General features: G+C 44.8%; 1 protein-coding gene across 2 annotated transcripts in view; it reads right to left on the bottom strand.

Moving 5' to 3' along the window:
* DENND5B (DENN domain containing 5B) overlaps positions 1–16,143 on the bottom strand; it is a 751,805-nt gene that overhangs the window by 224,972 nt on the left and 510,690 nt on the right. For both annotated transcript variants that reach the window (XM_086952789.1, XM_086952788.1), the window contains one exon: positions 12,746–12,874. In XM_086952789.1, coding sequence (XP_086808915.1) covers positions 12,746–12,874 — 129 coding nt within the window. The remainder of the gene's footprint in view (positions 1–12,745; positions 12,875–16,143) is intronic.

Genomic DNA, 16,143 nt, shown 5'->3' with positions numbered 1-16,143 from the left:
GAGGTCTGGGCGATACATTAACTCGAGGGATTCTATTTGGGCTCAAGATTACTGTGATTGAGGACGGAGACTTGGGGTCTAAATGTTGAGTATTTGTGATGTATAAATTGCAGAGTGATCCAATTTCAAGGAGGGATAGGGTATGGAGTGCTCAGTAGGATCTGTGGGACATGTGGCTCAAAGGGATGGAGGTCGTGCAGATGTGACAGTCTTTCGGGCAAGTCCACTTCTCTATATTTGGAGTGGGGTGTATTGTAAATTTGGCCAGGATCACAAGATCACATTTTACCTGAGAGGTCATTACCTGGAGAATCCCGTTTTTTCTATGCAGTGGAGAAATAGGGTGCGTGTGTCAGGGAGGGAACCAGTTCTATAGGGAGGAAGACAGGCAGAGTGTCCCATGACAAGAGAGGGTGGGTGGTGATCAATAGAGGTGAGGGCAATGTCCTTGGAGCTGAAACTTGCAAAGTAAGAATTGGTTTGGTAGAGTTCCAAATTGTGAGTGGGTGTTGTGAAAAAGGTGGGCTCAAAAGTGAGAGAGCTAGGCTTGAGATTAGTGCTATTGTGACAAGTGGGGGTCTCTGAGAGCTGCGTGTTGTTGTGGCTTTTCGCTAGGGTGGTCGTGGTGGAGGGCAAACGGGTGTGCTCCAGCATAGGGGGTGTGATCGTAGAGGGGAGTAATGTAGAGGTGTATGGATCATTGGAGTCCTGGGGGACAATATGATTTTGGTATAGTGAGGATAGAAGGGAAGTGCTGGTTGAAGGTAGAAAGATAACGTTTGTTCGCTTGTACTAGGATGTTACCCATCCTGAAGATAGATATGGAGATCTCCCCACTAAAACTCTGAGAATGAACAGTGATGACTTTAGTGCAATAGGACGTTTTGATGGTTTTTGTAACTTGAAGGTGGAGGAGGAAGGTTTTCCTCCATTTTACTGGGTATTTAGAGTAGAAAATTACGTTGGTCTTTTTATTGTTGTGGATTGTGCTAGAGTAAGTATCCGCAAGTTTTTCTGGATGTTGTTTCAGTAGGTTATGTTTAAACTTTTATTTTAGCATTACATGATAGATTAATTGGATATATTATGCTCCAGGAGTTGGGGCCATACCGCTAGAGTATGGCGACAAGGATCTAAGGTGGAGTTCAGGCATTGTTGCTGTGACTAGAGGAACTGGGGAGATATCTGTGTGGTCCCCAGGCAGGGGACTCCTCTTGCAAGTAGGAGATTGGTTGGTGGTGTTTCAGTTGACTAAAGCAGCAGTCACAAGTCCGCACGGCACCAGAGGACAATGGCCGATCTTGGAGGAGGGGTAGTAGTGTAATAGGTGTAGATCAGTGCTGAGAACAAAAAATGGGTTGCTATGTAATTGTAGGTAAACTAGGTTACGTTCATATAAGTAATTAGGGAGAGATCATTCCAAGAGGGCCACGGCTTTGGTATAGACTTAATGATGGGGAAATTCCTACTTTGCTTTTAGTGAAGGTTGAGGGCAGTCCTACTTTGCTTTTAGGGAAGTTGTATGTGTCTATCTCTGTTTCAATTAGGAAGGGCAGCCATCTCAGTAGAGAGATATGGTGAGATGGGGACACAAAATGGATCAAAAATCGATCCAGCGAGCCCCCCCACCCCCGGGAAGACAAGGTGCGCTGCCCCCTGCATTTTTGTTAATCATTGTCCCGGGGAGGTGGTGGTTCCTTGAAAGGGAGGGGGGAAAGAATCACGCACATGGCTCACTCGCATTTGTATTTAATATTTATTGCTCCGGAGAAGTGGTGCTCCCTGGGGCTGCGGGGGAGGGGGGCCTAGCGGGCTTCCCCCGCATTAATTTAAATCAATAGTCCTTTGGAGGTGATGGTCCCCGGGGCTGTATGGGCCCCCACATCCCTTTACATACATACTTCACTCCACAGCACACGTTTAAATTCAAAAGGGGTCTCCCTATTGTTACTAAGAACAGGCCAATAATTATTTATCACACAACATAAATTGTACACAATTCCGTCTTTTTTTCTTTTTTCTGAGTTTTATTCTCGTGGTCTTGTACACCAGTTGTCAACAGCCACAGCCAACACGTGTTTAGTCGCTTAAGGGGCTCAAGGCTAGATACTTGCCTTTTGCCACACACGGTGAGGGACACGAGTGGCGGGATTTTGAATAGAAATATACGGAGAAACCATGATTTGAATGTCAAAGGGAATTTTACTTTGGATTGATTACAAGTAGAACTCGCCGCTTGAAACAAAACCCCAATGTGGGTCGGAAGTATCACCACATTTCAAATGTCACTGTTTGGAAGTATCTAGCCTTGAGGAAGTCGCAGGGCCACGCCACTTAAGCGACGAAACAAGTGTTGGCTGTTGCTGTTGACAACTGGTGTACAAGACCACGAGAAAAAAAAAAGACGGAATTGTGTACAATTTATGTTGTGTGATAAATAATTATTGGCCTGTTCTTAGTAGCAATAGGGAGACCCCTTTTGTATTTAAACCTGTGCTGGGGAGTGAAGTATATTGTTTACAGAGCTTAGGCTTGGCTTTGTGGAGTTTGTGGTTCTCCACACCCTTCAGCATCGTGGTTGTATTTGTACAGAAATCAGATATATTTATGTGATTCTACCTAGAGGCGCTTCAACCTATACGTAATACCACGTTTCTGAGTTTATCCCTTTACATATGTTTGCCTCAGGGAGGTGGCGGTCCCTGTGGCCCGGTGGGTGCTGCATGAGCACGCCTGCATTACTATAAAAACTGCCCCCGGGACCTGGCCCACCATGGGGCCTATATTTAACAAAGCTCAGAAAACCGCGCTTAGTTTTTCAAATGTTTTATTTCAGGAGTTGCGGATCCAGCGCGACTCCTGCTGGAAAAAATAAAATAACAAAAAGGCATTTCCTTGGACCAACATATACCATCCTGCCAAAGTTGGTGTCATTCCGTTCAGCAGTTCAGGCTGTAGCCGTGTCTAAAGATCCTATGGGAATTAACATGGGGGAAACACGTTTTTAAGCTACCCCTGGTTCTTGGCCCCCGCTTCACAGATCACCCTCCAAAAAAGACAGCGGCTGAAGTGAGTGTTGTATCTGTTTTGAAAGTTTGTGAAGATTCAAACAGCACAGAAGGATCAGATGCGTTTCGTTGGTTTACACCACCTTACTCATAGGAACGGGATTTTTTTTTTAGGGTTTAGGGTGGATAAGAACTTATGGGTTTTAGGGTAGTGGGAATTTTTAGGGTGTAGGGTTGGGCTGGGGTTTTGGATGGTAAGTGAATTTTTAGGGTGGGTTCGGGATTTTGGGTGGCAAGGGTAATTTCATGGCTTGGGATGGATATGGGTATTTGGGTGGGAAGGGTGTTTTTAGGGTTTGGGGCAGGCATGGGTTTTGTGATAAGGAGGTTTTAAAGTTTAGGATGGGCATGGGTTTTGGATAGCAAGGGTAATTTTAGGGTTTGGGGCAGGTATGGGTTTTTGGGTGCTAAGCGGTTTTAGGGTGGGATGAGTTATTGGGTAGCAAGGTTATTTTTAGACTGGGATATGGGTTTTTGGGTGCTAAGGAGTTTTTATGGCTTAGGGTGGGTGTTAGATTTGAGGGTCACGCTCCGACCTCGTTGCGAGACTCTTCTCCTGATGCGGTGCAGTGCGACAGCTCCAGCGGTGACACCCTCCTACTTTGGGGTTGCGACGGCAGCAGCAGCAACGGCGACACGCTTCCTCTTCGTTGCGGCACGCTTCTTACCGATGCCGTGCAGTGCGACAGTTCCAGCGGCGACACCCTCCTTTCTCCGGAGTTGCGATGGCAGGCACGGCGACAAACTTCTTCTTCTTGTTGAGTCGCGCTTCCAGCTCCTTGCAACATGCAGTTCCTCAGAAGGCCGAAAACAGCACGAGGCACTTCCAAAAGAACTCTGGGGAGCTGGGGGTGTAGTCTGTTGTACCGGAGACTTCAGCAGGAGGCAAGCTCTTTTCCAAGCCCTTGGAGATCCTTCACAAGTTGAAAGCAAAGTACACAAAGTTCCTTTCTCCTTCCTTTGGCAGTAAGGCAACCCACTGCAGGCCAATCCCCCAAGCAGCCCTTCAGCTTGGGAATAGTCTTTCCTTAGTTTCTTCAGGTTCCTATCCTCAGTAAAGGTTTCTTCTTGTAGTCCAAAAGTGATCTAATTTCCTGGGATCAGGGTCCCAGTATTTATACCCAGAAATCCTTTGTTCTCTGAGGGGAGAGGGGCCTTTGCCCAGTCCAAACCAGTTCTGAAGCACTCTGTTTACCAGACTTCTCCTTTCCTTTCACAGTGCAGGACATGCACATCAGACGCGCCACAGGAGGTGGAGCCAGCATTGTGGAAGGCAAGTACAGTCCTGGAGCACTCTGTTTACAGGACTCCTTCTCTTCTTTCAGTATGCAGGGCAGAGACATCAGCCGCTCCCCAGGGGGTGGAGCCAGCAATGTGGAAGGCAGGCACAGCCCTATTTAGAGTTCAGGTGCACTCCTCCCTCCCATTAAGATGCAGATCTTTCTATTCACCACTGGGTGACTCAGCCTGTTTCCTGGAATTCCCAAGCCCTGTCACTCACAGAAACCAGACATAGGAATACACATCCTAGCAGAGGCAGGTTTGAATGGTTAGACAAGCAAAGACCTACTTTCTAAAAGTGGTATTTGCAAACACAGAATATTAAAATAAACTTTACTAAAAGATGTATTTTATCATTTTGAGTTCAGGCATACTAAACTCGAATTTCTACCATGTTCTCTGAGCCTGTTAGGATTATAAAATGTAACAATTCTAACAACCCATTCTGGCCTATGGAGAACAGGTAGCCTTGCAATAGTGAAAAACGAAAACGGCTGTAATTCACTATTAGGACATACAACACACACCAGGGCGTGTCCTACCTTATACTTGTGCCCAAAGCATTTATCACAGGAAAAACATATGAGGCAACATCAAAAAATGGAAGGGAGACCCACGCCAATGGAGCCAGGTCTAACAGTGGGTATGGGTTTTTGGGTGGCAAGGTTATTTTTAGGGGTGGGTATGGGTTTTTTAGGTGGTAAGGGTATTTTTAGGGTGGAATATGGGTTTTTGGGTGCTAAGGGGTTTTATGGCTTAGGGTGGGTATGGGTTTATTGGGTGGGAAGGTTATTTTGAGGGTTTAGGGAGGGTATGGATTTTTGGGTGGTAAGGGTATTTTTATGGTTTAGGATAGGTATGGGTTTTGGGTGGCAAGGTTATTTTTTAGGATTTAATGTGAGTATGGGTTTTTGGATTATAAAGGGTTTTTAGGGTGGGTATGGGTTTTTGGGTGGTCAGGTGTGTTTAGCATTTAGGGCGTCTAGGAAGCTGGCTCTGTATATACTATATTAATGTAAGGTATAGTGTGCACATAAAACAGTGGACCCCCAAAGGCTCACAGAGGTAAAAGTAGATAATACCTTACTCTATATTTGTGGTAGTGTGGTATTGTTCACGAAATAATGTCACACACTCAAAGACTGCACTCAGACCAATTGTTTGTATCACAAATATTTGTTGTATTTTTATTTATAAAACAAGCAGGTACAGGTAAATATGATTGTACTTTTCAAGACAGATTGTTAAAAAGCAAGCAGGATGAATAATGACTTTTCTTACAGGTTTGTAAAAATGTGCAAACACAGCTGAAATTACTTTTGGATTACTTTATCTACTCAAAGACCTCCCCCAGCGGCACTAGAACGGCCGAGTGCAGAGTGCTGAGGTCCAATCTTATCCAAAGGGGATAGGGACCCTCCGTTTGGTGGCTGCTCCTGGGTTTAGCTCAGGACAAAGGGGATCAGAATGAGCACACAAGGGGCACCCACAGCGGCACTGGGGCGGTATGGTGGAGGCTGCTTGATTGGCGTTGGGTGCTCTGTTGGTTTCAATGGGGATTCTACGGTCACAACAAACACTGCAGGTTTGGGCACAAAGATCTTCTGGAGGCGACGACCGGTTAGAGAGGTAAGTTGGGAATCTGGGAGTTGCCTGGACACCGTCGGTTGGGCCATCCAAGGCCATGGGGCGTTGGGTACAGGGGTGATTTGAGGCGTAGAGTTTTCCTTACCGGCTCCAGTCTCGGTCTGGGGGAACTTCCAGATCGGGGCTGCAGGCATCCTCAGAAGGCTTGAAGCAGGTCAGGGATCCTCTGATCCCAGGTCAGGATCGCTGGGAGACCTCCTCATGGTGTTGGGCGACTCAAACTCGGGCTGTGGGTGTCGGTTGAAGTGTGGTGCAGACTCAGGTATTCAGCCGGAGCCAGAGTCTGTTGGTGAGAAAATCTGGTTCTCACAGGAGACAGTCTTGGTAGGGAAGGCAGGGCAGGTCCACTGGGTTCTGGGAGGCTGCTGGACATGCTGGGGTTTCGCTGGAGCAGGTCGAGGTCGGGACAGGCCGGTAGGGATTGGGCCAAGTCAGTTGGTGTCCTTATTTTCTTCCTTCAGTACAGCTCTTTGGTCCTTCATCTCTTCTTCTTACTTGTTTGAGGAGGCAAGGCTCGGGATTGCCCCATAATACTAAATGTTGGGGTGTTTCAGGTAGGTACAGGTTGGGACCAATGGGTCCCTTACTTGGAGTGGGTATACCCCCCGATAATGCCACCCTCCAGTGGGAAGGGGGCATAAGCCTCACTCTAGTTGGCTGGGTCCCCCCATCATCTAGAAGGCGGGGACTAAGGGTTGTGCCTTGCCTCACCCACCTGAGGGGTGGGGTTGACAAAGTTGGGCACACCTCTCCTATCTTGTTTTTTCCGCCGATTCTTCCGTCCAAAGTGGGGGTCAAAGCCGGTGGGGGACAGTCGCTGGGAGCAGCAAATGACTGGATCAGATCACAAAGGTGGCAAGCCTTTGAAGCTTCCCCTTCGTGGGCCCTGTCCATCCTGGGGGAGAAGGCATTGGCACCTCTGCCCAGGATGTGCTTTGTTTCAGGAGCCCGAGAGCGGGAGGCTTTCGACCCAGGGGTCCAGAAACATGTCTGGGTGTGGCAGCTGGCGAGTAGCCAGTCAGCAAGGACACTAGAGTTAAGTCGTTTTTCAGGGGGCATCTCTAAGATGCCCTGTGAATGCATATGGAATTAAATTCCACGCTGGCATCAGTATGGGTTTAATGTGCTGATTTTGATGTAAAAATTCCCAGATTTCAGTAAAGCCATTATATTGCTGTGGAGTTCGTAATGACAAACTTCCAGACCATATACTCTTTTTATGGCGTTGCCTCACTTACAATGTCTAAGAATGGACTTAGACACTATAGGGGTAGATATATGTGTGGGTTACACTTACCTTGCCAGGTAAGTGTAACATGTGTAACATATATATATATATATATATATATATATATATATATATATATATATATATATTTTTTTTGCGCATCAAAAGGAATTGTTCAGATTCCAATGATTTTAGACAGGCGCAGAAAGGGGCGGTAAGTAGATTCAAATAAAGAGGGTACTCCAAAACACTACTCGATGAAACAACCAAGCGAGTAGACAGTATTGAGAGAAAGGACCTCTTACAGGCCACTGCCAGCAAGAAAACAGATGATGGTATTACTAGGATGATCACCAGTTATAACATGAGATCAAACGAACTGGTGCATATATTCAACAAGAACTGGCACATCCTAGGCACAGATCCAACGCTAAAGAGACTGATACCAGACAGACCACCCATTACTTATAGACGCTGTCAGTCCCTAAGCGACCATCTAGTGAGGAGCCACTATACGGACCCCCCCAAAAGCACGAGAAACAAGCCAATCAATGGTTTCTTTCCCTGCATGCATTGCAAGGCTTGCAAATTCAGCAAGAAAAGAACCAAATATGAAGGGAGGACGAATGACTCTAGGCCAATGAGAGAAATTAAGAAATTTCTGAACTGCAATTCAGAATTTGTAGTTTACTGCCTAGTTTGCCCCTGCTCGAAAAGATATATTGGCAGTACCATCAACCAAGCCAAAAAACGCATCCTGGAACATATGCGTGCCATCACCAATAAGGATAAGAACTACCCGGTGGCACGCCATTTTGAGACCCACCATGACAGTAACAGGGATCTGTTATCCTTCTATCTTATAGATCAACTTGATAGAAGGGAACGTGGTGGGGACAGGATAAGACTTCTTAGGGCAATGGAGTCTAGGTACATCATTGACCTCCAGAGCATGCAGCCGAAAGGGCTCAATAACGACGAGGAACTCTGGGTACACCTAGAATGAACTAAACGTCCACTCCCAGATGGGTTCAGGGGGAATCAAACTGTAGTGCGAGTAGAACACGTGAGATCTGCATTCCCAAACATGTATATATTCTTTGAGCCTGCAGCTTAATATACTGGCACCAAGAATTTATAAACATGGATTCTGGCCCATACAGGGCTCCATAATATGAGTTGACAAGACAAGGCACACATACACATCACCCACTTAGCCCATTCAGGGCTATACATTATGCACCAATACAGCACTCAAAATAAATATTAAATAATCCACACTCTTCTGTAAATTGAACAGAACGAATTCACACCAAGTGAGGTGGACAGAAAGACAGAGTCAAAGGTCTTCTGAATGTGTATAAATGAATGTTTGTTGATAATGTGCCTTACAATCAACTCAGTGTTTTTATCATTTTTAGCACTATATACACTTTTGCACGGGCACTTTTTCTAAAAAGTCACTTTATACCCCTTGTTAACATAATGAAACAATGCTACAAACATATTGTAATATTGCACGTTCAAACATGGCCGCCAATACCATCAAGGCGAGCAGCAGTCCACTTTCTATGTTTTGGGAAGTGGTAGGGGATTTAATGACTGTGTACACAGAGAATGGCTGACACTGAAGAAGCCAAATCGGTGAAACGCGTATGTCAGGGGGGCAGGGGGGTCTGCCAATAAACCATTGTTTGGTGAAACAACAACTTGGAGTGCCGTCCGTTTTTGCCCTTCGAAAAGATCACGGAGGTATGTGCAGCTATATATATATATATATATATATATATATATATATATATATATATATATATATATATATATTTTCAAAGTCCGCTCTGACGTGCTACCTGTGGCCCCGAGGGAGGTGGCACCAATGCCGGTAATTGTAATCCAAAAGGTTCCAAAGTAACAGTGCACTCAGACCTCAAAACAAACGCGACTCCACTGCTGCTCCAAGGGTGTTTATTCACCTAACAACATGTTTCGGCTGCGGACAGCCTTGATCACGTGATCAAGGCTGTCCGCAGCCGAAACATGTTGTTAGGTGAATAAACACCCTTGGAGCAGCAGTGGAGTCGCGTTTGTTTTGAGGTCTGAGTGCACCGTTACTTTGGAACCTTTTGGATATATATATATATATATGGGTTACACTTACCTGGCAAGTTTTCACCACGCATATGCCTTTACTATACATGCCTTAACAATGCAAATTTCATTGTAAGGGCATGCATAGTAAAGGCATATGCGTGGTAAAGACTTGCATAGTAGTGTCACAGTCGTTGTAATGACGATGTAGTAAAGGGGGGTAATGGCATGCGTGGTTCCGTCATACAACCCAACTTAGAAAGGGACAACCCATGTGGTTGAATTATGCTGCACTTTATCACTGAGCTGCAGTTATAGTTGCAAGGGGTAGGTAGGAGTATTCAAAAGTAAGAGTAGTAGTGCAGAGGAGTAACAACTTATAGATTAAACAGAATGCATGGGTAAGAACGAATTGGACAGGAATCAGCAGCCATAAGTATAGGACAAATAATCGGTGTAGGAGTAGGAAGAAGTAATTAAGCGCACAAAAAGCTTACTGGCCTCGTGAGAACACCAGCTAAAAGGCGTTCACACAAGAGAACTGCACAATTATACAAGTATTCAATCATTCTTATTCGATATGAAGTTGTTTTGCAGGGAGCAGTTGTTCCATATTGCAGTGAACAAATGTCATCAAAGTAATAAGCTGGAGTAGTAAGGGTAGGCTTAAGTAGAAGTGAGTAGGAGGAATTAAAAGTAAGAGTACTGCAACACTCTAGGGACCAGCTAACTTCCTTTAGAAAAATACAGTGATTAAAAGAACCGGGAAAAAAACTATTTTACTGAGACAATAGAAGCTGTGAGGAAATCAATACCATTTTGGAAAGGCATACTATACACTATGAAAGGCAAAACAGCTGTAAGTAAATAGTTCTTGCAGACCATAAACGGGTAATCTCTAACCTGATCTGGATGAATAATAATGCCCATAGAATGGATTTAAATACATTCAAGCCATCTTCTGCAAGGGATCAAATGGATGCACCCAATGGTATGAGTTATGTTGTGGTCCAAATACAGCCTACTGTGGAGTGGTATGTTAAGAAATGAAGTCAGAGAGAACAATACAATGTGCATTAGGTGTCCATTTGCTGCTTTGCAATACATATTTTCAACTGTCTTTGGACTCTGGCACAGAGTTTATGATAAACTGAGGCTGCCAACTAACTATCCAACGGTGACTGACTCGATTGGGCTGTATGCTAACGCTTTAGCAGTATGTTGTTACCAAACAGGGAGCAGTGTGTTTGCACCTTATACTCCACACCCGTGTGAAGAGGATAATGCCAGTTCACCCAGTTCACCCACAAATCTTAAAATACGCATTTTAAATTGATACACTTGAACTTCAGTTCAGGACACCAGTAAGGAAACACATATTTGATGAGGAGCGACCCTCTCACTGAAATACACGAGTAGCTGGGAGTGCATTTTCCGCACAAATTACAGGCTTTTCTGAGTATTACAGTGTTGGCGGGCAAATGTGATCTATGCAATCACAGAATGTGCTTGGTATGGCGGATATCACCAAACAATATCAATTGGAATGATAGGGGAGATTACATTTATGTTTCGCCCCTCGTAGAGAGAAAGTACACCTATCCATAATCCAACAGACTGCCCACATAAATAAGATCCAAAGAAGTACGGTGTCAAGGAAAGCGGCTCCAGCACTAGAAATAAAATATGTAATACTAAAGCCCTAGGAGCAGTTATGTATGGAGGAGAACTGTGGGTTAGTGGGAACACTGATTGTCTCTCTATCATGGAACATCAATTTATAAGATCACTTCTAAATTTACCAGCCAGTTCTCCCCGGACTTCTATTTTTCTTGATTTGGCCCAAAGAAAATGTGTTCACAAGCTGGACTACAAGCACTTATTGTAATGGCATTGCCTATGGACGATTGAGGAACTTGCTCCCTATAGAGTGGCAATTAGGGATCTTATGACACAACTCAAGACAAGCACAATCCTGTGGTTTTGCAACTTGATGATATTATTAAGGAAATTGGGGTCGAAGGATTATTGGTCAAGACCGGATGAGCTGTGTTCGATTACGAAGAGTAGGGTAAAAGCTATTTATTGAGAATATATATCAGGTGAAGCGTGTGCCAAAATATCTGACCTCCGTTACTCTAGAGTTTATGGATTTCAAACCCTTCTGGCTCTTTGATGGAAACTATTGTTGAAATTGTTCAACTGTTCCCTACAATTCAGATATAAGACACTTCTGACCAAATTGTTTTGTAGTAATTGGAGAAGCAATGTATCCTCCGATGGTAAATGTGGGGCTTGCAAAAGAAGCCTCAAATCCATAGTACATCTGTTATTCTTTTGCCCATACTTCAAGAACTGAGGGTTAAGTAGATTATTCCCTTGTGTAGGCTAACCAGACCTGGCCACTAACTAGACGTGCTTAGAATCCTTAGTATTGATACCGAAGAGTAGTGGTCTTTGGCCTAGAAAAATTCCTGTTCGCTCTACGGATCGGACACTCAAAGTGCATTGTATAATAATTTTTATCTTGAAGCTTTTTTAATAATATATATTTTTAGGTGTTTTTATAGAAAGCTTTACTATTTGGCCTTTTTATAACCATCTTGCCGTCTGAAATTTATGCTTTTATGTATTTAGCTGTGGTGTACTTTGTATGATCTTTGTGATCAAAATTAAGTTATGATGATGATAATGATAGGGGAGTTCATAGCACAATCTCAACTATAAACAGTCGTTTAAAGAAAAAGTCCTTAACATTTTGATCATCGACTAGTGGGCAACGGCTGTCAGGCACCAATGTTTCTTCTAATGTCCTTCATACACATGGAAGCACCAAATAAGAAATTAACTGATACCTGATGGATATTCCACAATTTGTAAAAGATATTGCTAATCATTACATTTAAATATGGAGATGGAAACAACCTCTACCATCTTGGCCACTCGGTCTGGTGGTTCAACGTTTCAAACACACATCAAGTTTGTTTAATGCTGTTTTTGGATAATTAAAATGGCATTTTGAAATGTATTCTTATTTTGTTGAACAGAGTACTCCAGAAGCTCTTTTGTCTGGTCACATTAGGATTGTTATTGAGCCATCAACAGTAGTGAAAGATGTTCTATACCATTTTAATAAAAATGTGAAGGACTAATTATAAAACAAAATTGTGCAGAACTATACCAAAAAACTATTTTAAATAAAAAGTATTTCCCCATCTCCCAATTATAATAAATGCACAACAATTCAATATACAAGTTTAAGTCACTTAAAGGCGTACAGCTCTAGCACGGGAACACAATGAAAATTTTAAGTGTGACAGTTGTGCATGTCCTACTTATCTTGGACTTTTAAGCCCTCAGCAGATTGCAATACTGCTAACAGTATTACGTCCATAATGACAGTCGGTTATTAAATGGTGACAACTTTGCATACTTGGTAAGCGCCTGGTTGGACAGCATCTGCTTAAGGTGCTGAGACAAGAGCTTCTTCTCTAGAGATAGCCGTATCCATCCTCTTGCTCGGCCCACATCGGTCTTTATCTCACTCATCTGTTGAATATGTCTGGAGGATAAATGGAAAAAATACAAAAAAACAGGTCAAGGAATAGGGCATGTTACTCTCTTGATTAAAACATGTATTGGAAATACTCTGCATTAAACACTCACAAAGTTACAAACAAATAAGTTACTTACCTTCGGTAACGCTCCTTCTGGCAGAGATTCTATCTAACCACAGATTCCTCACCTTTTTAATACTTCCCCAGACATCAGACTAGATTTGGAAACCTTTTAGTACTACCTCTGCGCATTGTTGGGATGTGCAGCCCCACACTAATGCTGTTATGCTCTCTAAATGACGTCAGGAACCAATATGGGTATTCTCCTGTGTGCTGACATCAGCTGCTTTCAAGACTATCCGCACCCCCCACATGTAGAGAGCCCTGGTATCCAATTGGCTTCAACCAGTGTGCAGATTCCTAGACTTGAGATCTTTTAAACACCTTGGCTGCGCAGGATATTCCCCTCCTGTGCTGAGAGTCCTTGACTCCCATTGTTCATGACAAGCTCAGCTCGTCATGAGCACACGAGCACCGTGCCTCATGATGAGCTGAGCTCGTCATGAGCACCGAAGGGGTTAAATAGACAGAGCCCCATTCACAGAACAAGGTGGATGGGAGGGTCATTAAGGACTCTGGGGATAGATACGTCCTCTATCAGAAAGAGCTTTACTGAAGGTAAGTAACTTGTTCTTCTGATAGAAGTTTCCAACTGCAGATTCCTCACCAATTCGATCTGTGAATTGGTTCAAACCAAAAATTCCTGTATTCCTGAGAGGGTGAAATGCCCCAATTCGTGAAACTGGATGTTCAGACAGCAGTGCTTTGTAAATGCATGGAGGGATGCCCACATAGTCACCTGACATATGTCAAGGAAAAAGAACAGTGGTAGCAGCCTTGGCTCTGGAGTTATGAGCTGCTTCTTGTCCAGATCTTGATGCTGAGATCTTGATGCAGATCATGATCCAGCGTGAGATGGTCCTTTTCTGAACGTCCTTGCCCTTCTTTGCTTCTGCAAACCCCATGAAGAGATGATCGTCTACTCGGTGTTCTCTGGCACGATCGATGTAAAAGCTCAGCTCTCTGCTAGGGCCTACGTGATGGAGTCCCTCCTCCTCCTTAGAGGTTGAAGTGTAGCATAGAAAGGAAGCAAAGTGATGGTTTGACGGACATAGAATGGTGTCATAACTTTTGGAACAAACTATGCCCAAGTTTGCTGATCCAGTTTGTCTACGAAGGTGCTATATGGTGGGTTGACACAATGAGCTTGGAGCTCTCTCACTCCCTCTGCCAATGTTATGGCACAAGGAACACTGTTTTGAGCGTGAGATGCAGCAAAGGAAAGCTGTGCAGCAGCTCAAAGGGAGTGCACATAAAGTATAGGAAGACCAGGTTAAGATCACACTGCAGCATACCAAAGGGAGCAGTAGTAAACAAACACTACAGTCCTTTAAAAAAACATATCACAATAGGTGAATTAAATAATGAGGGCTGGTCAGGAAAACGTAAGAAGGCTGAAAGAGCCAAAAGGTACCCTTTAACTGTGCCCAAAGAAAAGCCTTGCCGGGCGAGGGAAAGAGCAAACAATAAAATATCAAATAGCATGTCCTGAGGGGAGTCTATCTATTGTGCACCGCACTAAACCACAAATATGTCCTAACGACAGTCTATACAGTTTGTCGAGAGACGCCTGTCTGCCACAATTACATCAACCACCTCCAAAGGTGTCCAGCTGTCACTGATTAATCTCCAAGCGTGAAGGTGGAGAATAAGGAGGGATGGTGCAGAATCATACCCATTGCTGCAACAGCAGATCCTCCCAAGGCACAGCCTGATCGGAGGACAGATGTTTGTGCCCAGGAGCCCTGGATACCATACATGTCAGGTCCAATCTGGTGCCACTAGGAAGGCTTTAGCCCACTCTGTCCTGATCTTCAGAACTCAGTACAGAAGGGGTAGCAGTGGGAAGGCATAAACAAGCCTTGAGTCCCACCGTAGGCAGAACACGTCTACGAGAGAAAAACACCTTGGGAACTGTTGATGGCAAAGAGATCAAGTCAAGATTTGCTCTATGGACAGAAGAGACCTCAGCCACTGCCAGCCGTGACTGATACTCGTGATCCACTAGGAATTGACATCTACATTTGTCTGCTCTAGCCTTGAAAGATCTCGCCGCATTAGGAAGATCCCTTGATGGTCAAGCCATTTCCAGAAGCACAGCAAATCATGGCAAAGGGACCACGTCCCAACCCCATCCTGTTTGATGCAACTTCACATGGCAGTGAGGTGGTTTATGAGCACTTGCACCAGACTTCCTATGATGGAGGGCAGGAAGGCTTACAATGCTAAGCGGAGGGCTCACAGCCCTAGAATGTTGATGTGGAGTCAGGCCTCTGCCAGAGACAAGAGGCCTCTGATCTCCACTTCTCTCTGGTGGCCGCCCCAAACCAGAAGCAATGCATCTTTCACCACTGTCAGCGCTGGGTGGGAGAGGGGTCCGCCACTGACCCAGTCGCAGCCAAACACCCACCACTGCAGGTGTTTTGTAGTCTCTGGGAATGGTTGGAAAGGTCCCCTTGATGTTGGGCCCACTGAGACTTCAGATCCACCAGCAGAGCCCACATATGCCACCCGGCATGCTTGACGAGCAGGATACAATGGGGCATCAGTCCCAGCACCCTCAGAGTTGACCTCAATGTAATCCAGAACAGAAGCTGAAAGATTGGGAGCATAACCTGAATGTCCTGGACTCTCCTTTCCGGAGGAAAGACTTGTAACTGGACTGTGTCAGAAATGGGGCATCTGAGAATGGAGTCAAGTGAGACTTCAGCACATTGATAGCGAACACCAAGGACGTCGGAATGTTCGCCATAATCTGGAGGTGGAGACGGCTGACTGGGGAGAGCCTGTCTTCAGCAGCCAGTTGTCGAGGTAGGGGAAGACTGTGGCAGCTGATGATGCTCTGTCACTACCACTATCACTTTTGAGAACCCCAACCACTTTAATTGAAAAAATAACTACTCTGGGGATGGGGTCCCCAGAGCCGTAGAAGGCTGGAAGAGGGGGAATACGAGGCCCCTTCTCCCCTTTTAACATATATGTACAGCCCTGGGGAATGGGGCCCCCAGGGCTGAAAGTGACTCGGGGAGGAATGTGCAAGGCCCCCTCTCTCTTTTTAACTTATACATACAGCTCTTGGGGATATGGCCCCCAAGGCCACACCCTATGGCGAGCCGCACACAGCCCATGGCTGTGTGCAATATGGGGTTGGCTG

The sequence above is a fragment of the Lissotriton vulgaris genome, chromosome 1_2, assembly GCF_964263255.1.
Source record: "Lissotriton vulgaris chromosome 1_2, aLisVul1.2, whole genome shotgun sequence".
Classification (NCBI taxonomy): domain Eukaryota; kingdom Metazoa; phylum Chordata; class Amphibia; order Caudata; family Salamandridae; genus Lissotriton; species Lissotriton vulgaris.
Note: the sequence above shows the minus strand (reverse complement) of the source record. Positions and strands in the feature narration are given on the sequence as shown.